This window comes from Rhinatrema bivittatum, chromosome 5 (assembly GCF_901001135.1).
Source record: "Rhinatrema bivittatum chromosome 5, aRhiBiv1.1, whole genome shotgun sequence".
Classification (NCBI taxonomy): Eukaryota; Metazoa; Chordata; class Amphibia; order Gymnophiona; family Rhinatrematidae; genus Rhinatrema; species Rhinatrema bivittatum.
The window spans coordinates 350,676,606-350,704,265 of record NC_042619.1 but is presented as its reverse complement, the minus strand read 5'-3'; the positions used below and the strand labels follow the sequence as shown (position 1 = coordinate 350,704,265).

The following is a 27,660-nucleotide window of genomic DNA, read 5'->3' as shown; positions in this document are numbered from 1 at the left end:
GCTTAATATACTAAAGTCTTTTCATGAACTTTGAAAGTAAAAGGGTAGAGAGAAAGAGGAGCTCAATCCATTCATTGGTGATAAGCCGCAATGACAACAAGGTGTATGTTGACTAAAGAAGAGCTAAAGCCTGAAGACAAGAGGAAGAGTACATACTGAAGGAGGTCTCTGACCATAAGAGAAGGGGTCCAAATGACTAGATTTGTAGAAAATCTTACATCTGAAAGCGTAGAACTTCCTGGTGAAAGGTTAAGAATGTCCTCCACAGCCCTAGACAGATTCAAGGAAGATAAGACAGTGTACTCAACATCCATGCCATGAGGACCAAGGATGGCAAGTTTGGGTGGCAACATTTTTGGCTCTCTTGGGTGATGAGAATCAGAGACAAACTCAATTGGGGCTAACACACAGAAGAGAAGGATATCACACTCTATACAGCCAAGCCAGGGTTATATGATTCACCCTTGCCCTGTTCTGCAGAATGAACTGGTCAGTCCTGGCAATGAGTAGAATTGGAGGGTATGTGAAGAGCAGATAGATGCACTAGTTTAGCACAAAAGCATCAGGAGCTGATCTGTAGCTGCTCTGTTTCATGACCTTCCAATTGTCTTCTGACATGGAAAGATCACCAGGGTTCCCTAATGGGGGAGTTTGTCTGTGACCTTCTGATCTAGGGACCACTCAGAAGACTGCAAGACCATGTTGAGCTAGTCCACCAGTGTATTTTGAACACCTAGAAGATAGGTCACCTGAAGGTTAAGAGCTCTGAAGACAGACCCACAGGGCTTCTTCGCAGAGGGCATAAGAGCCTGTGCCTCCTTGCTGGTTTATACAAAATATGGTCCCCTAAATGTCTGGATCAAGATTCTTTTGCCTGCGAGCAGGTGTGAAAAAGCTTTTAAGCACATACTGGATTAGCCCCCAAGCTCTAGAAGGTTGATCTGAAGATGATTGTTTCAGATATCATTCCTTGGATCCGTGAAGCACTAGTGTGTGCTCTCACCCTCTGGTTGAAACATTAGTGGACAGTGCCACTTAATGTGAGGGACATGCAGCAGAAGTCCTAAGGCTAGAACTTCCAGGTTTAATCTACCATTGCAGAGATGTCTGCATTTTAGGAGTCACAAATATCTGAGACAATAGTTGAAGTGAATGATCCAATTGATCCCGGGTCAGAAAAACCACATAGACCACTGCCATGTGGCCCAGCAAGAACAGGATAGACCTTAACATATGATTCTGATGCAGAAGGGGTCTTGTAGGGCCCAATATCATCCTGTCCCTCTTAATTGGCAGGAAGGCTCTCTCTAAGCCCCTATGAACTGTATCAGGTTGGACTTTGGAAAATTGATAATTAATCCAGAGAGTGAAATAGCTGGATCATTATACAGAAGGACTGCAGGATGGCTGTTTGGGAGGGACCTGTCACCAACCAATTATCCAGGTACAGGAAAATGCAAATTCCCTGTTTCTGTAGCTGTGGAGCCACAACTGCCAGGCACTTTGTGAACACACTCAAGAGTGGCCAAGAGGCTAAAAATGGAAGTATTTTCTGACGGTGCATGCCCTCCACCAAAAGCATATGCCTCCCTCAAGTCCACAGTGCCTTGGCTGAATGAACAGAAGAACTGTCTGGCATAAATTCATCTTGAACCTCTCCTGAACCAGCATCTTGTGCAAATTCTAGAAATTCAGGATAGGCTTTAACTCACCCAACTTCTGGTGATTAAGAAATGGGAATAGAACCCCTTTGCCAAACTCTTAAGGAGGGAAAGGCTCTCTGGCTTGCTGATATAGAAAGGATATTACTTCTAACAGTAGCTGAACTGACCAAGTAGAGCCAAAACTAGGAACACATGTTTGCCAGAACTGGGGAGGGTACAAAAAGCATAAGTGGTATCCATACTCAATATTTCTCAGGATCCACTTGTCCTTTATGGTACAGCGCCATTCCATTTGACTGGCAAAGGTGGGCATCAGGGGGCATCAAAAACTTACCCCAGATTTGGGCTAAGGCTGTTGAGCCTTAGGTTGCTGCCTCTGACTTCTGGCAGAAAGCCATTGTAGATGAAATGGTAGGGCCTGTTTTTGAAGAGAGTGAAAGGCCCTCCTCTGGTAAAATGGTCACTTAAATAAAAAAAAGCTACTGATGCCTAGTGGGCTGGTCTACCCGTACTGAAGACAGCAATTGCTGGGTGGACTGTTGCTCCTTGATCAGTGCCACTGTCTCCTAGGGATGTGCAGAGGGACATCATACGTTGCATTCGTGATTCGGATTCGTCAGGGAGCAGATACTTGCATTCGGCCGTATGGCGCCCCGATGCGTTAATACGGCGATTTCTATTCGTGTCCCAGCTAAAATTCAAACTAACTACAACCCCCCACCCTCCTGACCCCTCCAAGACTTACCAAAACTCCCTGGTGGTCCAGCGGGGGGTCTGGGAGCCATCCACTGCACTCACACCCTCGGTGCCGGTTTCATCATGGCGCGGATAGCCTTTGTCACAGGGGCTACCGGTGCCATTGGTCAGCCCCTGTCACATGGCCATCTGTGCCATCTTGTGCTCCTACCATGTGACAGGGGCTGACCAATGGCACCGGTAGCCCCTGTGACAAAGGCTATCCGCGCCATGATGAAACCGGCACCGAGGGTGTGAGTGCAGTGGATGGCTCCTGGACCACCAGGGAGTTTTGGTAAGTCTTGGAGGGGTCAGGAGGGTGGGGGGTTGTAGTTAGTTTGAATTTTAGCTGGGACACGAATAGAAATCGCCGTATTAACGCATCGGGGCGCCATACGGCCGAATGCAACGTATCTGCTCCCCGACGAATCCGAATCACGAATGCAACATATGGCGTCCCTCTGCACATCCGAGGTGTCTGTTTCCCCTAAATGGAGGCTTTTGCCCAGAGGAGGCACGTCTCGGGGCGGAGGTGCATCTCGGGGAGGTCAAGAGGGGCCTGGAAGGTTTTGCTCTTCTGGTGGAGACAGTGGTTGTGTCACGGGTGGCACCAATTGTGCCTGGACGAAGGTTTGCAGCCCTTTGAAAAATTCCACCCAGGAAAAAGTGCCTGGGTCCAAATTGAATCCAGCGGTGTTCCCCGAGGAGCCCATCTGGCGAGGGCCCGAGCCAGGGATAGAGAGGTCTGGTGCGCTGTCATTGGTGGAGCCGGATTCCTCTACTGGCTGAAGGGGGCCTTGCCTCATGCCCCCAGAGCCTCTTCGCACTGTAAGCACAGGGCAGAGGCCACTTCGTGTTGCACAGCTCTCAGGTGGCAGGCTGGGCAGAGGGCTTGTCCTTTGACATTCTTGGACGGCTGTGCCATGATTTGTGCGCGTGGAATTGGTTCCAAACGAGTCAATGCACGTATGTTCGTGCACCAGGAGGCTTGTTTGTGTGTTCAGGGTGCGCTGCTGCTGTGCGTGCAAGATGCAGAAGATGTGCGGGCAGGCCTGTGCTTAGCAAGATACGCGCGCCGCTGTGAGCACAGGCTTATTTGTGTGCACGGCTCAGTTGTGCAGACAGTACAGCGACCGGGGGGGGGGGGGGGGGGGGGGAAATAGCGCCGACGACCTCACGGGCAAGATGGCGACCCCCCCCACCGGAGCGTCTCCACGTGGAAGGACCCTCGCACCGGATCAGGGCCTAGCCTGGATGGGGCTGCTCAACCCGATGGAACATACGCCAGATGGCGATCTGTGCGGCTCACAGAGCCTCAGAGACTTAAATAAAGTTTTCTACCTTACCTTGTCTCGGTGCTTCACCGCCGCGCTCTGTATTGCACCTGCAGCCACTCAGGGGGGCTAAGTCCACACCGGGAGCCGGCTACTGGACCATGGCTTACCTCTGAGGGATCGGGGAAATCACCTCAGGAATTTTCGACTGGGGGAGGGACCCTTAGTATCACCGCAGGAGAGCAGGGCTCATCTTGTAGATTCTCTCTCTTTGGTTTGGATTTTCTAATGCTGTGCAAGCGTGTGTAGACTCCCAAACTGCTAAGGAGACGGAGAAATACTGAAGAGCTGCACTTCCTGCAGGGGGTATATGTACTAGGGGCTGAATTCAGATTGAAATCTGTCTCCCAACTATCAGGAGTACATTGGTCCTCAGTCCATCTGCTACACGCTAGGAAATATGGATGTTTATAATCTTGTAGACAAGCCTTGAATCTACTGACTAGGCGGAACTAATTTTTTTAAAAATAAAACTAGCTCAAGATCACGAAGTGGCAAGGATTCCATTATCAGATGTGTATGTATGTTTAGCAAAGGAGATAATTTTTTTAAAGTTGAAAATAAAAAAAATAAAAAAAAGTGTTCTACACTTTGCAACTAAACCAGCTAGTAAATATTATAAGATTATACCTGGTGGTATGTTTAAAAAAAAAAAAAAAAAAAAAAGATTTTCTATAGCTTTGTGAAATGCATACAGCTGTATAAAGGGTCATCATATAAAACTAGTAAATTAATCATCGCAAAGAGCAAACATATGTAAACCCTTTGTAAATAAAATGCTAAGGATAGTGATATACATTTCATATAAATTCAAATTAAGGACCCACAAGCCACAACTTCAGAAAGAGCTCCCAGAAAAGGCAGTCTACCCCAAAAGATCCGGGAGTAAATGCAAGCCGACCCCCTTCTTTCTTGGGATCCACTGCACCACAAAGGATGCTTGGGTGAAATTTAGGTCATTGGCTAAGGGCCAAAAATGTATTATGCCACAAGAAAAAAAAAATAGATATGCTGGCTTTTTTGCTTTTTTAATTCATTTTTACCCAACATGAAATTGCAGTGTAGTTGGTTTACTCCTTCCCTTATGTCCTAAGGATTACATTTCAAGCACTAACACAGCGGGGGGAAAAAAAGCACATTATGTTGTAATGGCAGAAATGGCAAAATGTGGGGGTTTGTTTTTTTTACTATTAGATCTTAGTCATATGTACTTTGATAACACTAAGAGAGAAAAAAAATCAGAATCCAGCAAAAGCCCTGAACAAAGAGATCATGAAAAATGCCATCACAGATACAGAAAAGGATCTGTATTATTTATATTAAACTCACAACCACATGGATATTTACAACTGTCGTAACTAGAATATCCATATATTCAATTTATTTTTAATTTTAAATGCCTTACCTTTCTCTGGCATTTTAAGTGGACGAATGCTGGAGACTGCTGAAGAGACCAGAGGTTTTGCCGCTCTGTTGCTTGAAGGTCTCAGCATCAGAGCGGTTTTTTCTTGGGGACCATCTCTTGGACTGAAGTCTAATTGTTTCTCAGATGTTTTTGCGGTTGCTGAACTATCCCGCTCACGCTGATTTTTAGAAGAATTAAAGCTGAAACCAAACAGGGATCCGGTCGACGACGTGTTACCAAAGGTGAATGGCTTTGGCTTTTCACAGCTGAATATGGTTTTCACGGACTCTGACCCAAACACAAACTTGGGCGGGGAAACCACTGCTTTTGTTGGAGATTCAGACGGTACGGGTGCTTCAGAGTTCACCGGGGTTACAGAGCCATCATCAGCGTCCTGCTTCACCTCAGTTCTCTCCCTGGTGGTTTCTTCCAGGACGGCCACAGCTATTTTGCCGCATGGCAACGTTTTCAGTGAACTGCCACAGGGAGACAGGGATGTAATTAAGGTATCATTCTGTTGGGCTTGTTGAACATCATCGAAAACTTGCTTAAAGGAGTCTGCAACATCTTGAAGTTTAAACCGCACAGCAAAATGCTCCAGCTTTTCTTCTCCTTCTGCAAAATCATGCGCAGTCCAAACCCAAGCTCGCTCTGTCCCTTTCATGTGCTGTAAAGTCATTTTTTGTGTAATCCTATGATTGGCACAGAGTTTTAATACCTGGTCCCGTCTCATTACTATGCGGGCACTTTTGTTGTCATAGTTCTGCAAGATCTTTATATCTCCAATACCTCTCTCCTTCCACTGATTAGTATCTTTATCAAACCTGTACAATTTGGCCCTATGACAAAATACAACTTGCTCGTTTTCTTCACCACTAGCGACTTCAACCAAATCTGGCAAAGGAACAACAGGTTCAAAGTACTGCCCATCTCTCTCCTCTTCCTGAGTGACATCAGACTCTTCGTCTGTACCCACAGAGGCTCTACTCTGATTTAGCTTGGTGGGTGACTTGGATGGACTCAAAGCTGGCTGAAAACTAAAACTAAACCCAGCTGTTGATTCACCAAAACGAAAGAGATTTTTCTTCTCAGGTGTACTGTCCAAAGGAGATGCATATACAGAGCTATCCAAATTATTATCCAACACTTCCTCACGTAAATCGTAGTTATCCCATTCCAGAGTTGGCCCAGTGGTTTCACCATGAGCCTTTATCACTAAACCAGAAACATTAACCAGTGAACTTGAATTTTTGTTCTCCTCCTCCAGCACATTTGCTCTTTCCTCGGTCAAGAAGGTCTTCAGATCTTTCAGGCCGCTCTTCATCTCTTCGGCTTTTTGTATTAGCTCAGCAGTTCTACCAGTATCTACAAGTTTATGAGGTGTCTGCAATGGGATATCCAACAGCAATCTCTGGCACTCTTCGAATTTATGTTTGAAATCTTCAGCCTGCTCTGGCGTTTTAAACTTAGCTGCCAACTGCTCCAGTCTGGCATCCCCATCAGAAAAGTCACTTGCTAACCACATCCATGCTCTGTCAGAACCAGATAATGGTTTTAGGTTCATTGTAGTTGTTATCCAGTGGTTGGCACACACTTTCAGGACTTGCTCACGTCGCATTAGCATTCGGAGTTTGCCATTGACTTCATTCTTAAGAATTTTTAAATTGCCCACACCACGTTCTTTCCATTGGCTAATTTCTGCATCAAACCTGAACAGTTTGACCCTTTGAGAGTAAAGGACTTTCTCATCCTCTTCCCCAGTTACGAGCTCTATTTTGTCCGGCAACTGTACCACAGGCTCAAAATGGATATCATCATTGTCCTCAGTCTTATACATGTCATCACAGCTCTCATGCTCAGCAGATATATTTGCCACATCTGTTTTAGTACTCTGTGAAGAAAATAACTTTTCACCTGCTCGTGAAAAGCCTTTGAAATTGGGATCTTTTTTACTAAATTCTGAATCTGATGAAGTTTTTGCAAGATCAGCAAAAGTGAAAGTGTTGCTGTTTTGACCAAATACTACACCACCATTCTGGTCATCACTGCCGTCATGGGACGCAACATCCAAGGGCTTCCTCCTCCCATTTTCTTCATCACTTTGCAGAAAGCTCGAGACATTTTTCTTCGCCTGATCTGTTTTTGACCAATTCTGATGAGGCTCCTGTATGCCAAACTTAAAGCCACCAGAACTTCCAGGTGCGGAGAAGCTAAAGCCTTCTTTGGTAAATTTGGCCTCAGAATTAGATGGAAGGATTTGAAATGTGAAGGAGGATGGGGTGCTACATTGTTCCGTGTGGCCAAATTTAAAACCCTTCTCGGAAAAGCCACTTGAAAATCCCGCGCCTGGCTGTGCACCAGCACTTTCAGATAATTTGTCCTTTAAGCCAAATTTAAAAGCTGGTGCAGTCTGGATGGAGGAGGCACCAGTATCAGGTTTACCAGATGGATTGGGTGTTTGGCAGGCAACACAATTTAATGACGAACTCTCATTTCTAACCAAACACACATCACAATCCCACTGGCCTTCCTTTTTTGAAAAGAGTCCCTCAAACCCATTTGGTTGATTACTTTTACCCCCACTTGAAGCAAATTTGAAACCTGGAGAAGTCTGAACAGTTGACATAGAGGCATTCGGAGCACTCTGTGAATTTGGACCACGACAAGCAACACATTTTGCTGCATTTTCTTCGTTTCTCACAAGGCATGTACTACAGTCCCACTGTCCACCTTTCTTAGAAAAGAGAGCTCCAAAACCGTTGTTAGTGCTGGAGATATTAGAGGAGCCAAATTTATATGAAGAAGGCTGAGCAAATACTGGTGCACTAATCTGATTACTTGTGTTGGAAGTCTGGCATGCAGTACATTTAGAAACCAAAGGTGGATTTCTCTGACCGCAAACGGTGCAGTCCCACTGATCCTCCTTCTTAGCAAAAGCAGAGCTAAATGCATCCTCTATAGATGCACCAATTCGGAAGGATGGAGTAGTTTCACTTAACAGAGGAATATGCATTTCTTTGCAATTTGGGTTTGGATTTTGACATGCTATACATTCCTTGGCAGATCTTTCATTTGATACCAGGCAATCACTGCAAGACCACTGATCCTTCTTTCTAAACTGTTCACCAAATCCAGCAGGATGAATGGCAGCTTTGGTGAATGTAAATGCTGTAGGTAAAGGCTCACTTTTTGTAACTGCAAAACTGATTTTTCCTTCCGCTACTGGCACTGTTTTTGTAGAACTACTCATATTTGGACGAGGGTTCTGGCAAGCCTCACAAACAAAAGCAGCAGCAGCAGAGTTTCTCAGGAGGCAGACATCACAATCCCACTCTCCTGGTTTCTTAGTAAACTGAAATCCAAAATTCATGCCTCCAGTAGCAGAAGGATCCTTATTGTCCTGACAGGATTCTTTCAAAGCTGGATCCCCGCTCGACTCCAATGCTCTGAGAAGCTTTTGTGCCTCTTCAAACTGGTACTTAAATAGTGCAGCTTCTTCTGGTGTTTTGAATCTGATGGCCAGTTGCTCAGGTTTTGGCATTTCATCTGCATAATCTAAAGCATGCCACACAAAGGATCTGTCTGAACCTGCGTTTGGTTTCAGTTTCATACTGGCATTGATGTAGTGATTTGCACAGATCTTCAGTACCTGTTCTCGCCTCATCAGGAGTCTAATCTTACCGGATATCTTATGCCGGAGTATTTTCACATTACCAATGCCCCTCTCTTTCCATTCTTTCAATTCTGTATCCAAGCGGAATAGCTTTGCTCTGTTGGAAAATAACTCCTCTTCATCCTCTTCCCCAGTCTTTACTTCAATCTTATCTGGCAGAGGCACAACTGGCTCAAAGTGTGGACCATCATCATCCGTACCATAGATACTTCTTCCGTCAGAGTCATGGCTTCGGTCAGAGAGATTTGCATCCGGGGTTCCAAAAGTCGGTTTACCAGCATCCTGGAAACTGAATGCATGATCCCCTTTATTAAAGAAAGAAACACCCTTATGTTGGTTGTAGTCTGTATTTTCAGGAAATGAACTACCTGAAAGAGGTCGGCTATTGAAGCTGAATATATTTCTCTGGTCAGTTGTCTTGTCGGAAGCTTTGTGGACACCGTGCCTCTGATCTTGTAAAGGATTATCAGACGTTAAGAGGTCCAAGAGGCTTTCGCTGCCAGTGAATGCTGTGCTACGAGACCCAACCTGTGGGGAGGAAAAGGTGAAGTCTCCATCATTGGATTTGAAGTTCGAGTTAAACTTAAACGTGGAAAGTGTGATTTGTGCTGGGGTGGTGAAGGAGGGTTTCCCAAATTCTATGTTCTTCAAATCTGCTGCCTTGGAAGCCTGAGGTCCTGCGGATGGTTTAGTGAAATAGCCGGGCTCTGGCAGGGATGGGTTTGTGGCTGCCGGCGGAGCACTGTAGTTGTAATACTCTTCCCCACGGGGGGACAGCAGGGCAGCCGAAGGAGACTCAAAACGCAGTGGGTTGCTGTATATTTCTTGGGGAAACATGCATGCAGAAGAAGTATTCTGTAGAGGAGATGTGTGCATCTGTGGCTGATATGCATATACGTGCTGCTGAGGGCCAAGTCTATTCATCCCATATACAGGAGGCTGAAACAAAACAAAACAAAAAAAAAAAAAAGACCTTAAAAACTGTCAAGTTTAACCATAAACCTCTTACACAAAATACCACACTTGTTTTATTTGTAGTATGCAATGGATCAGCTAGGACCCACTTTTTGCCCGACAAAGTAGTTATGTACATCAGAATCTAGTCCCCATTTTTACCTGTTGCAGACACCTAAAGAAGATTTTAGACTCAACATGCACAGGAAGAACTAGAGCCAACTGGCTCAAGAAGAATTAACCTCTCCCACATTAATTATTCTAGATATATAAAGGATTACAGGAGCATTGTGTCTACATCTTTTGTCTTTTCCTATTAATACACACACACAAATCCCAAACACTAACAGGTCCATCTTGTCTTCAGGTCAGGCTCAGAGAAGAGGCTTTAACTTATTTATTTAAAAGCTTTTTTATACCGGCATTCGTGTGGACATCATACCGGTTTATGGTATAACAGAAATGCTAGAAAATACATGTAACAGGGAAATAATAAAACGGGGGGCATATAGAAGTCAGGATAGAGAGACAGTGCAACTGGAAAGAGAATTGCCAAAGCTTATGGAAGGAATTGTTATTTACATTCCTTACTTGTCTATCAATTGAAAAAAAAATAGCTACTGCATGCATGTCTTCCTCTTGTATGAAAGCTCTTGCTATTAAAATATTCTAGTCATTTGTTTTTAATTTGGTTTAGTCTTATTGGGCCCTCGTCTAGTTATAAATTTGTTCAACCATCCCCCATTTATTCACTGTTGAAGATGTAAATAACCAGAGGGAAAAAAAAAAAGAGGAAAATACAAGACACCCCCTCCCCAATTACATACATGTGATCCAACATCAAAATAATGATCAGAGAATAATGTTACCTTTTTACTAACACAAATTCAAATGTTCTGTCACTGTGCCATTCACTTTTAGAATTACATTGCATACAATAGAAAGATTAAGTTCTCACCACCACCACCACTCTTTTGTATCAGAGTTAAGAATCTTATACTAAAAAAAATGATCGATGTTTTGACTTTTGAATTGACTGAACAGCAATGCCACTCACGAGCACATACAAAACACCCCTACACATGTATAAAACTAGAAGACACCACCTCAAAACACAAAAACTATCTAACAATTTACTCCTGTATTTAAGATCGTCTTCTGGTCGTACAGTACCCGACCCCAGAGCAGCCTTTCACCAAGCCCTTCAAAGAGCTGCAGCAGCAGGAAATGCTGTTCTGTACACAGCAGGGTGCTAGAATTTAAATCAGATGCACTAGTACCCAAAGCAGAGCAGAACGTGGACAGCCACTCTCTCTCTAACACAAACAAACCACACATTTAGGAAACGGACAGAATGAGCATAAGCAGCTTATTTTCTCCTTACTTTTGTTGGCGTTCCATTGGCTGCTGGTCGAAGAAGGTACTGGGAATTATATGCTGGCGACTGATTGTAGTATGCAGAAGAACCAGATGTGGAAACTGAAAAACACGGAACACACCCCCCACCAGATTATTAAACGTCTTGTCAATGTCAAGAACGGTAAGCCGCCCGATAAATTAGCAGCAGCGCAGCCCCACCGGCCTCAAGTGAACCTTAAGTTTCCTTCCTGTAGCAGGCCCCCAACTTTCAGATACCTCAAAACCAGCATTTTCAAGTGGATAGTTTGGAAATTTGTAATAAAAGTCAACCTCTCAATTTCCCTCAGTCCCAGTTTTTCAAATTGCAAAAGGTCACAGGGATTACAGCAAAGCCCACTGGAAACAGGGAAGAACAAGGAAACATGTTTAAATATATTTTTATTTTAAATAAAGAATACATAGGGAACATACGTCTCTGATACTCATGTAAGGGGAAAATATCACATTATAGAAAGAACATCGAGCAGTCCCATATAAACCCCCCCCCCCCCCCCATCCCAAATAATCAGAATTGAACGGCAGACAGTTCAATGAAACGGCAAGACAAAGTCAACCTGAGCCACGGAGAGCCGTGCAGAGGGAGAGGGGACCGAGACAAGCAGACCCCGCACCACAGGCCCCCACCAGCGGACTGCAAGTCACCTGGCCTGCAAACGGAGCTCCGCGTGCCGACATCGCGGGGGGTGGGGCTCACCACGCGGTCGCCGAAGCAGGAGGAGAACAGAGCGCAGTGCCACGCGAGTTCCCGCTGGTGCACAAAAAAAAAAAATGTAAATAAAATAAAATACTGCTGCCATGGGAAACACTCGTGCAGCAGCCCGCACTGAAAAGGGCAACGTGGGAGGGGGGGGGGGGCCGATTTCCCCCACCTTGTGTGAGCCGCTGCTCCTCCCAGACTGGCTCCCGATGATCTCGCCGAGGAGCCTGACTCAGGCAGCTCAGACCCACTGCCTGAGCTGCCGCTCCTTTTTTTTTTTTTAAAAAGCGGCAGCTCCAAGTAGCCCTAAAACACCTAGGGATTAAATTAAAAAAAAAAAAAAAAAAAAATCACCCCCAAAAGGGGATAACTCCCTGAATCCCAAAGCTTTGTAGGGGCGGCTTTGGGCCCTCAGTGAGGGAACAAGTCCCCTGGTTTTCAGTGGTCCCGGAGTTGCAGTCTAAAACCAGCCAGGGGTATCCCAACTCCTTGTTCTCCTGGCACAACCCGAGGGATGGCCCTCGACAGGAACCGGACACCTCGGGGAGCAGAAAAAGGCAAACCTCCACACCGAAGATTAGTCAAGACTTTAGGTAACACGTCCACCATCTGCTGGAGGCAGAGAAATACTGAGAGACTGCAGGTGGCCCTCTCGGTTATGTAGCAGTGCCCAACGTTTTGTTCTCTGCCTCCATCTGCTGGTGGGAATGAAAAACTGCTTGTCTGGACCGATCTGGGTATGTTCCGGAAGGCATGCGATTTATACTACTCTTAACCAATAAGCCTTGATGCTTTTGATGCAACTGCAACTAAGGAGGAGAGTTGGAGCTAAAAGGAAAGAGAAATTTGGATTCAGAGACAACCAATAAGAGCCATGACTTCTTTACAGTCTGGGATACTGATCCTCAAACACCAAGGAAAAAAAACAACAACACAGGACTGCTTCTACAGCCAAGTCCATAAGCAAAGCACATCAGACAAAAACGACTGATACCGGGGGTAACCTGCACGGCGTGGAAGACACCACCATGGGAAGCTTGCTGGGCAGACTGGGTGGACCATGGGTCCCTTTCTGCAGTCATTTCTATGTTTCTATGAGCTGAATAGGGCTTCTTCTCTCTGTACTCCCAATCCAGGCTAGAGAGTTTGAGAACTAGCCCTGAAGCTTCGAATTTGCAGGGCCAAATAGTGCAAAGGTAGTGAAAATCACTCCCTGACCAATGGCTGTCCGATTAGTAATAGTTTTCGGTTTCAGTCCTACATTTCCTTAGGGGTGCAGGGAGATGCATGCTGTTCAAGCCTCATACTGAGCCAAGCCAGCATCCAAAGGTCAACCACTACCTGCAGGCCAGCCAGAGGGAATGAGTGCCACTGGGCCAAAAAATAAAACAGAGCATGCAAAACCCGTTTTGCCACATCTCAGCTTTAAATATAACAAAAATATTATAGTTCTCATTTGAACACAATTCCTGGTTTAAAGTTAAAAATCAGTGAATTTATTTTATTTAAAACATTTCTAGTGTAATTTGCGGGAGGTAAGGGAACGGCTGGTGGGGGAAGCTTTTTATACCAATCTTCCGGCGGAGCACACGATTCTTGGAGCCCTGGATTTGCGATTTGCTTTGCAGACCGTTTTACTGATCCGCCGCGCATGGGAAATGCTAGTTAATGTACTGCGGCTACCCCAGTTGTGTGCTTATTTTCTATCCGAGGGGTTAACATTTGACTTTGCCCCGGGATCTTCCTCCGCAGCCTTCAGAACCTGGGCGGTACAGGGTATTACTCAATTAGGCCATCTCTTAGATGATACAGGGCAGTTACTAACTCCCCAACAGCTGCTGGAATTCTATGGCCTGCAGAACCTCTCTGTGTTTGCCTATTTACAAGTTTCACATTATGTTAAATTTGTACCAAGGGCTAGTAAACTCCCAAACTGTGTTCAAAGTGGTGGCAGACTTTTTTTTGCATTGGAGAATGTGACGGTGCCCTCCCTTTCGCACTATTATAAAAAATTAAGGGATGCTGCCTATCAGAATCCTTACTCTGTTTTAGCAGAACGATGGACCCAGGATGGAGTTTTTCGGGTAACAGATGCTCAATTGGGGGCCTGCTTTAGGCGCATCACGAGGATCTCCTCCAATTCATATTATCGAGAAATGCAATATAAATTTCTCTGAAGGGCTTACATCTCTACACAGGTGGCGTTTCGTACTACCTTGGTACTGGTGGCAACGTGTGGGAAATGTCATTGCGAAGTTTGCACCCTCTCACATTTGTTCTGGGGCTGTTTTGTAATTAAGCGGTTCTGGAGATGAATCGTAGACTGACTAGTCTGCTGGGTTTCCATTTAAGAACATGCCATACTAGGTCAGACCAAGGGTCCATCAAGCCCAGCATCCTGTTTCCAACAGTGGCCAATCCAGGCCATAAGAACCTGGCAAGTACCCAAACACTAAGTCTATTCCATGTTACCATTGCTAGTAATAGCAGTGGCTATTTTCCAAGTCAACTTAATAGCAGATAATTGAGTTCTCCAAGAACTTATCCAACCTTTTTTTTTTATTTTTTTATTTATATACTTTATTAAGAGGCATAATTACAGAAACAATAAAGCCATAAACATAGCAGTTGTACTTGTCTTGTCTGTCATGAAGAATTACATTAAAACTAGTTTCTCCCCACCCCCTTCCAGCTCTTAGTACACCATCGTCATACGAATTTGTATCACAGTATTCAAAGTTATGAAAATGTGCATTTTATATTTTGGGCTTGGGACCCAGGGATAATATTAACAACAGCATAAGAAAGATATCATTATGAGAAAAGATAACACAACAAGAAGAAGCATCTAGAGAGCATGGTGCGCATGGCGTCGCCCACAGCACGTCATCCGGCATACACAAAAACCACAACAGGGAAACACCCACATGACCACTTAGTTTTTAGTATTACTGGGATAGCCAACTCACCAATGGCTGCCAAAGTTTCAAGTATCTCTGGTTCAATTTATTTGTATTTGCCATCCCTCTATATACCATCCAAAGCTTGCTCAATCTCACCCTCATGTCCCCCTCTGATGGTACTTTAGCCAACCTCCATAACACAGCCAGCATGATGATGTGAGCCAATTTCTATTTATCAGCTGGAATATCTAGTGGCAGGTTCAGGAGAGCGTGGTCTGGCATTAATGATATCTCCTCTCCCAGCTGATGGGTTAGTAAATCAGTAATATAGACCAAAAGGTGGCAATTTTGGGGCATGTCCACCACATGTGGTAGAAAGTGCCTACTTGTCCACAGCCCTTCCAACAACATGGATTATTGGTGGCTGCAATTTTATGAAGTCATTCTGGGTAAAGATACCATCGAAATAAAACCTTATAGCAATTCTCTGCTACAGGGGTATATGGAGACCCCTTTTTAGTGGCTAAAAAAATGTCGTCCCAGGTAGAGTCTGGCAAAGCTCTACCAAGATCAGCCTCCCATGCTTGCATGTGAATTGGTCTTGTCTGAGGTTCTTTGTTGAGAAAATTATACACCTGAGTAATCACCTTCTTGAAATTATCCGCATGATCACACCAGTGTTCTATTTGTGTTTTGCTCATCCCCAAGTCTCTGGCAATCCCATCAGCCAAGACCAGATGTCTAACTTGAAGGTAGGCAAAAGCATCCGTTGGAGGCAGCTGGTATCATTCCTGTATAGGGGATCAGTGTGCCCTGTGCCCAAAGTTGTCCCAAGCTGCGGAGCCCCTTGGATTCCCAGGAACGTAGAATTTTCATATGACCCCCCTTAAGCAAAAGAGCATTGTCCACCAAACTGGAGCTAAAATAATATGTCCAGTCTCCCACTTCTCCCATATTGAGATAGTGGTGCTAACTGGTAGGGATACATGGCATAAGGGGAACCATGATCTGCGCGGTAACCAGAGTAGGGCTCTCAGTGGCATTCTGCCTATTAAAGATTGTTCAATGACCCCCTCATTGAAGCCATGTGGATGAACAGAACACAATTTATGAATCCAAAAATGTTCACGGCGGTTAAGACAAACTTGAACATTGCCCCCACGGGTATCCTTCTGGAGCTGTTCCAAAACTGACCAGCGCAGATCTATAAAAGTGTCCCCAGTTTGGAGACAATGTTGAACAACGGGCACAGTCAATCTGCCAGTTTTAATACAACTCCTGCGTTCGATCAATCTAGTCCTGATTTTCCTCTTTGTGCGACCCACAGAAATCTTGTCACAAGGACACTGGATCACATAAATGACAATCGGATTCACGATCCGTCAAGGCTGTCTGAGGCACTATCAAGTTTGAATTCGGCAATTTCCATTGGGTACCCGTGGTGGCCAATGCACACATTTCACATTTCCCACAAGTCTGGTGTCCACCTGTGGTAGAAATCGTGCGTTTGGACTCAAATGCAGACCGCACCACTAGGTCCCGTATGTTTGGTGCTCGAGAGAAGGCAAACCTTGGGTTAGAGTCAAAAACACTGTGCAGAGCAAGAACTTGCCAATGGGATCTCACAATCTTCACCACCTCATTATTAAAGGAAGAATACCACAGGACACATGTCAAATCCTGACTGAAAGGTTTTTGCTGATATTGAAGCAATAAATCATGGTTCGAAAGATTTCTTAATGACAGATTTAGGGTACCCTTTTTGGATAAACCGTTCTTTAAGATCCCCGGCCTGCTTAAAAGCTCACAGATGGTCTCCCTATTTCTCAGTTCCTTCGATTGAGAAGGATATGCTCTGACAAGGCAGATTTTTTAAAGCAGGCCGTGGGGGCAATGTTCAAGTTTGTCTTAACCGCCGTGAACATTTTTGGATTCATAAATTGTGTTCTGTTCATCCACATGGCCTCAATGAGAAAATCAACTGGTATTCCTTGATTTGAGTGGCTGTCTTTTTCTGGACCTGGTTGAGGACTTTTTTGTACCTTGAGCGCTCAGTGTATCATTTTGATACTAACTCCAACCATGTGGATATATTTAGACTGTGTCGTTTATCTTTCATATGTTTATTTGATATGGTTTAGGAGTTTTCTCCAGCCCTTTCTACAATTTACCATGATTAATTCTTCATCTTTGTCGCCTGCTCTGAGAAGACTACCTTGTTGGGAACTTATAATTGATGTATTTGCACTTCCGGCGTGAGCATATAAAACCCGAGGGTCAGCCATGTTTTTTCAAAACCTCGGTCTTTAATGCAGACCGCTCTGATGAATAGCGAATGCAACCACGATAGCGTTTGGAAGAAAAAAGCTTTTCAAGAAAGAATGAAGTTGTATTGAAGAGGAATTGTTTTTCAAGAGCCGCTTGCCCCTGAAGCAGGACCCGGAGTGGTCCGAAATACGATCGTGTTGGGACTGTGTGATGGACTTTTGTTAACAACTCAGATGAGTATTCTTTTTAGTATTTGAGCTTTTTGATGTCCTAAAGCGACTAAGAGTACGGAGGACTTATTTTTGCGAGTATCTTCGTTTTGGTGGAACACATTTTAAGAATTTCTAAGGATACTAAATGTGTGTGTGTGAGTCAGCTTCAATCTATTTACATAGTATTTTATTTAAAATGAACTCCTTGTGAGTTTGCAAAAATAAAAAAAACCTAAAATATTGATTTTTGTAAATAAAGCAAATTGGACCTCTTCACCTAGGTATGAGTTGGACTGATTGCCAAACTCATCGAGTCATAGGTCCTACAAATGAATATGTATTAGATTGCATATGTGGTTTATGATTCTATTGTGTTATGAGTTTTGACCAGTTTACCCCCTCTTTTGCCTTGGGTAAAGCCATGCTGACTTTGTTCCATTAAACCATGTCTTTCTATATGTTCTATGATTTTGATGTTTAGAACACTTTCCACTATTTTTCCTGGCACTGAAGTCAGGCTCACTGGTCTGTAGTTTCCCGGATCACCCCGGGAGCCCTTTTTAAATATTGGGGTTACATTTGCTATCCTCCAGTCTTCAGGTACAATGGATGATTTTAATGATAGGTTACACATTTTACTAATAGGTCTGAAATTTCACTTTTAGTTCATTCAGAACTCTGAGGTATATACCATCCGGTCCAGGTGATTTACTACTCTTCAGTTTGTCAATTAGGCCTACCACATCTAGGTTCAGTTCATCTGAATCATTACCCATGAAAACCTTCTCCGATATGGGTACCTCCCCCAACATCCTCTTCAGAAAACACCAAAGCAAAGAAATCATTTAATCTTTCCATGATGGCCTTATCTTCTCTAAGTGCCCTTTTAACCCCTCAATCATCTGATTCACTCACAGGCTTTCTGCTTCAGATATATTTAAAAAAAGTTTTACTGTGAGTTTTTGCCTCTACGGCCAACTTCTTTTCAAATTCTCTCTTAGCCTGTCTTATCAATGTCTTACATTTAACTTGCCAATGTTTATGCTTTATCCTATTTTCTTCTGTTGGATCCTTCTTCCAATTTTTGAATGAAGATCTTTTGGCTAAAATAGCCTCTTTCACCTCCCCTTTTAACCATGCCGGAGATCATTTTGCCTTCTTTCCACCTTTCTTAATGTGTGGAATACATCTGGACTGTGCTTCTAGGATGGTATTTTTTTTTTAAACAATGACCACGTCTCTTGCACACTTTTTACCTTTGTAGCTGCTCCTTTCAGTTTATTTCTAACTATTTTTCTCATTTTATCAAAGTTTCTCTTTTGAAAGTTTAGCACGAGAGCCGTGGATTTGCTTACTGTCCCCCTTCCAGTCATTAATTCAAATTTGATCATATTATGATCACTATTGCCAAGCGGTCCCACCAGATCTAAAATTGCTCCCGCTCTCGTCTGTTCCTGAACCGATTTGCTCCATCGCCCTTGTTACTTCTCTTTGAATGTCTCTCACCCCTGTGTATTCGTGAAGTGGGCCACCGTTTGATGTTTATGAAAGCATGCTTTGTGGGGGAAAAAAGAAATACTTCTCCATTGGATGGACTCGACGGCACCCTCTTTTTGGGCCTGGTGAAATCACTTGCATCACCTGATGCAAATGGAGAATTTGACGGCTCGTGCCACTCCCCACTTTTTGACGTTAATTCCTGCAGACATGGGATCCTTATCTTCAAGCTTTACCACACAAGGCGCATAGCGAGATTCTGAATGACTGACCTACTGCACTTTAACCATCAGCCTACCACTTTGCTCTACCTGCTCCGGCACTCGTGGTCACAGCATAGTTTCTTCCGATTGGGGGCAGGGGGAGGGGGGTGGATAGGGAGTTTGGGTTTATAGTTGGGGCATTATACTTGATATTGCCTTACTATGTTGAATGCATAAGGAACAATGTGTTCCAACTTGATGTAATGTTTTATGTGTTTCTTTGGAAAAAGCAATAAAAACAGTTAAACATAAAACATTTCTAGTCTGCTCAAGGCAGGGTACAACAAATACAATACAGATATCAAAACAAAAACAAAAAAATCCAAATCAGCATCAAATGCTTGCCCGAACCTAGCTACATTTTCTTTTTTTTTTTTTAATTCTTTTGATGACATCACATGTTTCATTCTGCAACACATCTGGAAAAAAGTTCCGCAATGAAGTTTGTGTACAAACTTCTCATGCCCAGAGAAAATCATTGCGGTCTAGAATTGTTTTATGTTTCTCTCACCTGTCAATGGAGCTCCCTGAAAACTCTGTGCACCTTGGTAATTCTCTGGTACTGGATCTGATCCATAACCTTCAGAAGGCCAACGGTGAGCTGATGCACTGGAGGTGGAATTAAGTTTCAATTCTTGCACTTCGTTCTGTCAAAATAAAAATTGCTACAATGTTACATTCAGAAACAGCGGAAATACTTCTTTGCCAATTTTTTTTAGAATTTCACCTTAAAGCAAGTTGGGATACAGCTGAAGTTACCTACAGTATACTAATATGAAAAACAGAAATCAGTTCCTACAACGTTGTTTTTAACCTCATCCCTCACCCCCACCGTGTTTCAACCCCAATGTGTCCACATTTCAATGCTGAAAACCACCTACCTTCAGGGCTTCTACTTGGTGGCAAAGTATCTGAAGTAAGGATTTCTGATCTTCTGCCCAGTGAGGTGGCGTTTTAGGAGAAAACTGGGGAAAATAAAAATACATCTAAATACAAATCGCACAGGAAAATGCAAACAGGGGCCGGAACGATGGCTCAGCAGCACTTACTGTGCACTGCCACGGTGGGGCTCCCTGGTTGGATCCAGTTTGGGTCTTCCGCCCCCCCCCCAGATTGGCTAGGGACATTGCAGAAGCAGAAATACTCTGGGGCCAGTCACCATCTAGGATGACACCTGGTAGCCAGCGCCCATAACGTAGGGCCTCTGGACTCAGGACCATTACTACAACGACCAGACTAGAAAAGGAGGGTGAAGTCTATTAAAAAACACGGAAAAAACAGATCCTGGAGTAGTTGTGAAACGCAGCTCATGGTAGCAGGACTGGTTTCAACTGAGCTAAAAGGAAAAAAACGGAGGAACTCCCAAGCCAAACACAAAATTGCATGCAAAAAGGAATATGCTGTTTACCTTATAACCTTTATTTGGCGAGATCAAATATTTTGTTGGCGAGGGTGTTGAGTGTTTTATTTCTGAGTTTACAACCCGGGATGCATTACTAGTGAAGAAAGGGCTTCCATCTCCGTACTCCCCAAGCTCCTGCATCACCGAGTCCAACATCTCCCGCACAGTCTCTATCGGCACCAACAACTTATAAAAATAAAAAGCAGAAATCACAACAGCGGGTCATTCCAGCTTTGACAAGTTCCACATCAAAAGTCACATGCACCAAGCGCATTTTAGATAGCAAGACCAAGAATTTCAGAAAGTTGTTCATCTAATATCAAGAACACACTGTTGCTTTTAGAACCACAGTGAGATCAGAGTTTGGTAGGCCGGTTAGTGGACAAGTTAGCAGGATAATTTGTTCCATATGTTCAGCAGGATAACTTTTGAGCTGTCTGAATGGCTTTTGAATATTGACGTCAACATTTACAACCATTTTTCCTATATTAAAGTAATCTGTCATTTATATAATATATGCAAGGTATTTTTTCTCAGCTCCTCCATCCACAAGCCATATACTAGGTAACATCAATCAGAAACCAAGTCAGATGCTCGTCTCCAGGCACCTGGCAGGAAGCACATTAAAGTTGTGTACCTTCCTGTAAGGATAAGAGAAGACCCAAAATTCCTACGCACATTAACATCTACTCAGAACAGTCATTCTGCTGAAAGCCCATTCCAGGTCCAGAACCCAAAGAGACAAACATTCCAAATAGTTAATTGCTAATGTATCGAAAAACGAGAAACGAATCATGCAGTTTAATTAAAGCTTTACATTAACACCAATATATAATCCAGTTAATGAAGAAAGTTATTTTACAAGTCATGTCACTTATGTTAATATGCGTGCAGTTAAAGGCAGGGTTTTACTTTTCATATCGTCTCCCACGAGCTGTAAAAATGCCACAGATATGGACAACACACACTAAAATGCTATTATTTCAATAAGCTCGAGAGCAGTAGGAAGAAATACTAAAGATGAGGTAGGTAGAAATGGAAGGAGTAACCCTGCAGTTTGAGAAAGCTATTAAGATACATTAAACTGACTGCTGAAGGGTTTAGTCCTATACATTCTGCAATATAAGATAAAAGTAAATACATATTTATGAGGTCACACACACACACCACTACTGAAGAAATGGAATCCAACTCAACACTCCCCAAGCTCCTGCATCACAGAGAGTCTAACATCTTTCACAGTCTCTACTGGCCCCCTGCCTGCTCTGAATCCTTCCTCGTTTCTTTTGCTTTTTCCACGCATGTGTTTACAGTTAAGTTCCACGTGTCCAAACACACACTCCCCTCAGAATCCCCATGTTTCCCATGGCAGGTCCTAAAAATGTAGCGTACACAGGACACCAAATCCAAAGGTTACTGGGGGAGAGAAGAGAACACACACACAGCGATCTCATAAGCCTGTTTTTCTCCCTTTGGAGACATTTATAAACCGTACAGGGATCTGCTGCTGCTGCTATCAGGAAAAAACTGTTTTAAGGCAATGAAATCGCATCCCTACCTTCGCATCCACCGTGCCATCAAACGAACTCTCCTCCATGATCTTCATCAGGTACATCTTGCACTTCCTCAAGCAATTCTTGTACTCCTCATGCTCCTCCGGAGAGATGGCATCATTTTTGAGGTCTTCACCTTTTCTCTCAAATATCTGCAAAGAAGAAGAAAAATACATTAGCAGCAAACTGTTCAGAAAAGACAAAACAGAAAAAGAAATTAAAAAAAAAAAAAAAAGCTTACCAATGCAAGGTTCCAATAAGAATTCACGTTCTTTATAGCTTCAAAAGCTTGGATAGCATCCTCCGTTTTCCCATCAACCAAGTCCAACGTAGCAAATGCTATCTGGGCCTCATCTTCATATGCTTTAACTTGAGAAGCCTATTTAAAAACAAACAACAAATAGCACACAAACAAAACTCAAAACCAGAGGCATAGATTACAATCGTCAACAACAAACGTGTCCAACAGAAAGTCTTCTCACAATGTATCACTTTCACATGACCCTCTTTAATCCCTTCGCTCCCTTTATAGATCTTCTCACTCCAGACTGCCCAGGCAGCTCTGACACCGTTGCCAGTCTGAGGGGATGAAGGCCAAGCATCTTCCAAGTCTCAACACCACTCTTCGGCTGGCAGAGGTTGCAGCAACCTCCTTTCCGGGATGCCCAAGCCTTGCACTCAGCCACTTTGGGAAGGTTTAAGAATCTGCCAGCTGAGATCCACACGGCCTAAGCAGAAATTATGAACAGGTTCTCCCTAGAGTATTACGTCCACTAAGACAGGAGTGGGAAAAGAAATGTACGCTGCATTTCAGCACACATTTTATCATGCTCATGGCAAAAGGAATTTTTTATAGTAAGCTCACGCAGGGCAAAGCAGAAAAGGTGCGTTCAGCCAAACACTTTACTGCGCACACAGCATGCACGTTCTGTGGGCAAAACTTGCTGGCAATGCAGCAAGAAAATGCAGGTTTCCAAATGGGAGGACTGCTCAGCACCCTTGCATGGAAATCCTATGCAAATGAGGGTATTAAACATTACCCTCCCACCCCCAATACAGAGGGACTTGTCTGGCCACTGCACCTTGTTTTGTGCTGGAAACTTAACTCCAGCTCCAATCAGGGGTAAAGTTTCCATTGCTATGAAAAAGATTTTTAAAAAAATGTTAATCTGGGTAAATGCCGGCAGCCACTGCCACTTACCTGATTTATCCGTCTATCTGGCAGCGGAAAGAGTCACATAAGTATGTGGCTATCTGGGGGCTATCTGGTGCCACACTACTTAGCCAAATAGTGTTCTTAAACGGCTAAGTAGTGGTGACCAGCAGAAGACAGCTGTATGAGTCTATCTGGCAGCTGGGGAACTTTCCTTCCGCCTCCCCGGCCCTTCCCCTCCCTAACACACCCCCCCGGCCCTATCTAAACACCCCCCCCCCCAACACACACACCTTTGTTGGCAGATTTACGCCTGCGGAAAGCAGGCGTAAATCTTCGCGCGCCATCACCCGACCCAGGGGCTGGTCCGGAGGCCTCGACCACGCCCCTGGGCCGGTGCCACGCCCCCGAAACGCCACATCACTCGCGGCCCGCCCCCGAAACACCCCTCCATGCAAGCCCCTGGACTTATGCGCGTCTCGCCGAGCCTATGCAAAATAGGCTCGGCGAGACGCACGGGGGGGGGGGGGGGGGTTTGGGGTAGGAGTTACAATTATTTCCAAAATATACCAAATAAAGCAACCGAGCACCTGAATGTCCTGGCTGTGAAAATGCTTGAACAGTGGGTCGATGGGTTCAGGAAAGCTCTTCCTCTTTTTGATGGTCTCCAGCATTGGCAGAACTTTCTTCCAGTAATGGACGCAGCGCCCGATGTATTCTCTCTGGTCATAAAAGGAATTTAAGCCCGTGCCCTACACAGAGGAAAAAGGGATTCAAGTTTAGGTGGGGGAAGTTCTGTTCAGTCACGTTGAGGCTGTGAAGCTTTCAGAAAAAAGAAAAAACATTTAGTGGGCAACCGTCAGACGTTTGTGCACAGATCTTCCTGCATAACTGCTGGTGAAAAACGGACCCCTGGATAAGAGCGTGTAACTCCACAACAATGTGCATTGCTTTTACCTGTGGGGAACAGCAACATAGGCCTGAGAACCTGTATTTTCTGGAGTCCCAGAATTTTCTTCAGAAGGAAACCTCACAGGGAGTCTCCTTTTGAAAATGTGCAACCACCACAGCAGTCTGAACATGACCTTTTTAAGTGTTTTGCTGTTGCATCACATGAGCAACTCTCCTGGCTTGAAAAAGTTCTCTTTTCAGTGATAAGATGTCTTGAAAATAAAATAAATAAATCAATCAATCAAACCTGTACTATATTTCAAAAACCCACAAAGCAGTTCAAATACTTTTACCTATTTACAGTGTCTTTAGGTGGATTTTCAGTTACAAATGAACAGCTGGAACTCACTTAAAATCTAGCAGGACAAAATCTGTCTGGATACATTTAGAACAGCCTTCGGACTGATTGGAAGATGTCCGGCTACATTTAACCAGTTAGCGCTGACAGCTATATCTAAATCCCACACCCCAGGAAAAACTACTTGCCTTTTTGGTTTTTTTTGCCTGGCCAAATCTGTGCATCCTGGGAATTTTGGAAAGCAAAATTTGGTCAATCAGCAGAGGGAAAACATTCACACTCAGTGACTTACCAACTCTGAAAGTAGTAAGACTAGGGGGACAACAACTAGCAGTATATTTAAAATAAATTGAAGACCACAATGATGCTGTGGAATTTGTTGCCAGAAGACATGGTCAAGCTTAATAGCATTTTGAGGTTAAAAAAAAAAAAAAAAAAAGGTATGGACAAGCTTTTGAAGAACAGGTCCATTACCTACTAGCCAGGCAGACTGGGGAAATCTCTCCCTTCCTTCTGGGAATGAGCAATAAAAAACTGAATGTCCCCCTTAACAGATTAGCTGCTGTCGGAAACAGAGTTCTGGGCTTGATGGACCAGTGGTCTGACCAGCATGGCACTTCTGTTCTTAAATCTCGATTAGAAACGTTACACGTGAATTCTTCCAGCTGCTCCCCTGCAATTCTCCTCGGCTCCTAATTTATGAAATGAGATTACATCGGTTTCTGTAGCACGTGACATCGTTCATGATACTGAAGCCATCAGAAGAACAGCCTGAGCCAGCAATTCTCAGAACTTTAGAAAAATTGTAGGAAAGATTCTTATAGGATTTCAAAATTCAGAGCTTTAACAAAGTACCTTTTAGTACAGCAATTACTAATTCAAACTACCATTATGATGATGGAGGAGCAGCGGGCCGGAAAGCAGAGTTCAAATCCCACTGCTGATTCTTGTGACCTTGGGAGAGCTACTTTACCCTCTGTTGCCTCCTTCTCAGGATAGGGAAATACCTACAAAGCACCTGAATATAGTTTCCTTTGAAGTGATAAAATGACAGAATATAATAAAACAAACTACTCAAAAGGTACAGCTTTCTTCAAACGGAAAAGGGCGAGGAGTAGGTGCTTCCATTCCTTACAGGACACACAACCAACTTCACCCATGCACCAAACACTTACCGTTTTATGAAGGCTTCTGGCCCAGTGTATGAGCACAGCGGGCTGCAGACCGTGATTCTCCAGCGCTCTCAAGGTTGTCAGGCCATGTTGAACGACAAGCCTCAGCTTGGCTGAATTCCCAGACCTAGAACAGAGGAAGGATTGTGACTCCTTTTCCAGATTCAGAAAGCTTTCCCCCCCTACCCCAAAAACTATTCTGGTTTCTTTATTAAAAAAGAGAAACAAAATCCTTCGGCTGGCCACACGGAGACAGAACGGACAGAGAGGAAGCGAGCAACTCTTAAGGGTGCAACCTGGTACATGTCACTGGAGTGACGCTTCCTCCGCCCATGGCGGCCTGCTTTCAGAGATGGTCAACCCCCCTCGGGTCTGCTACCACTCGTTTCTTTCACCAAGGCCTCGGGTATTGGACTCACTGGGCTTTCTTGTGAATAAGGCTGTAAATCGCATCCCACCAGGATTTCTGCTTCTCCGTACAAAGCTGCTTACAGACCGGCAGCGGCAAGAACCGAGGCTGGTCCAGGTTGTGATGAATGTTATAGGTATCTTGCAACTGTAAGTGGCTGGAAGACACCACTGCAAGCAGAAACACCTGTAGGCACACGGGAGATTGGTAAGTCAGGTCCAGCAGCACTGCCTGGTTCTTGCGTTTTAAAAACATTGCTCGGTGTTTTAAAAGACCGCACGCACCTCGAGATCTAAGACGCATATAGATTCTGGGGTGTTTGTATCGAGTCTGGAAGTCTCTTGGGGCAGGCGAGGAAAGAGCTGCTTTAACCACTTGCGGACTGCAGGCAAGGTGGCCAGCGAGTGCCACTGTAACCCAAGCCACGTAAGGTGCTGCAGGTTCCCATTGTGCAAACGAATTGCACCTAAAACGGGAAGAGAGAAGTTTACGTATACAAAATGATTAAAACATAGTGTCCCATCCTAAAGTTATAACATGCTACAAAGTACTGTAAACTCCTGATTAATAGAAGAAAACCATTTCATCTTATGACATGAAAGTCACAAGTACATATGAACCCTACTTGTATGTCTCCGTGTAATCAAGCTCCCATTCAGAATAATATTCCGCAGGGTTGGCAGTGGGCCACTCTTGATATTACATCTTTCTATAGGAACATTCCTCAGCAAGAGGCCATTGATTTAATGGCTTCTAATTTGTCAGTTTATGATTCGGCAGAGGTTAAAATTCAAGTTTTGGACAAATAACGCAGTTAACTCTGGGTATTATTTTACGTTTATGGGCGATCATCATCAACAAGTGAAAGGTACTGCTATGGGTGCACAATGGTATCATCAGGAAACCCATCTCCTTTTTGATCACAATTATTTTTTTTATTGAACTGGATTGGCTCTTGACATGGGTTTAACCAAGTGATAAATTCCTGAAAACAAACAAAATCAGTTTCCAATTCATACTAGTGTTAGTGAAATTTCGTTCTGGGATATTTTGACTTCCATTATTCCAATGGGGCTTGCTACTTTTATTTTTAGAAAAACAGACAGGAATCTCCTAGCACGACAGCCATCATCATTATGCTAGTTTAAGAACTACACCCGTGAATCAGTTTTTACAGCCTTGGTGTTTGTGCTCTATTGCTTCAGATTTTAATATTCATGCACAGGATAGGACTACTCACTTTTTTGCAGAGACGTTAACTCTTGAATGATTAAGGCAGTATGGAAGAGGGCACTTTATACACTTCTAGAGTTATTGCTAACATCAAACACTAAAGTAGGCGCTCTTCCATTTTCAAATAAATCCTTTGGGATTCACAGGATTATACTGAAGCTTTTGCATTTTTCTCAAAATACGGCATTTTAAAGGGTCTATCACCACTGTCCAAATCTGAAAGATGTTTTGGCCTGCCTTCCTTAGAGGAAAGGAAATTATCAGGTACAAAGTAATTTCACCTTCCTCTGCACTCAGGCAGGCCAAGCCACATAGGTGGGATGTACCAAAGCTACTCCCGAAACGAGTGGGAGGCTTCCCGCACTCCCGTCAATACTAACCCCTCTTGAGCCTTAACATCCAAGCAGTAATGCTTGCAGAAAGTATAAGGATGACCACATTGCCGCCCGGCAAATCTCCAGAAGA

General features: G+C 44.0%; 1 protein-coding gene across 1 annotated transcript in view; it reads right to left on the bottom strand.

The window, feature by feature from the left end:
* LOC115093009 (E3 SUMO-protein ligase RanBP2-like) overlaps positions 1 to 27,660 on the bottom strand; it is a 119,447-nt gene that overhangs the window by 54,626 nt on the left and 37,161 nt on the right. The window contains exons 10-20 of the mRNA XM_029604588.1: positions 26,247 to 26,428; positions 25,973 to 26,148; positions 25,557 to 25,680; positions 23,723 to 23,884; positions 22,221 to 22,358; positions 21,985 to 22,131; positions 20,433 to 20,612; positions 19,906 to 19,989; positions 19,536 to 19,671; positions 11,150 to 11,244; positions 5,139 to 9,750 (exon numbers count right to left, since the gene is read on the bottom strand). Of these exons, the coding sequence (XP_029460448.1) occupies positions 5,139 to 9,750; positions 11,150 to 11,244; positions 19,536 to 19,671; positions 19,906 to 19,989; positions 20,433 to 20,612; positions 21,985 to 22,131; positions 22,221 to 22,358; positions 23,723 to 23,884; positions 25,557 to 25,680; positions 25,973 to 26,148; positions 26,247 to 26,428 (6,036 nt within the window). The remainder of the gene's footprint in view (positions 1 to 5,138; positions 9,751 to 11,149; positions 11,245 to 19,535; positions 19,672 to 19,905; positions 19,990 to 20,432; positions 20,613 to 21,984; positions 22,132 to 22,220; positions 22,359 to 23,722; positions 23,885 to 25,556; positions 25,681 to 25,972; positions 26,149 to 26,246; positions 26,429 to 27,660) is intronic.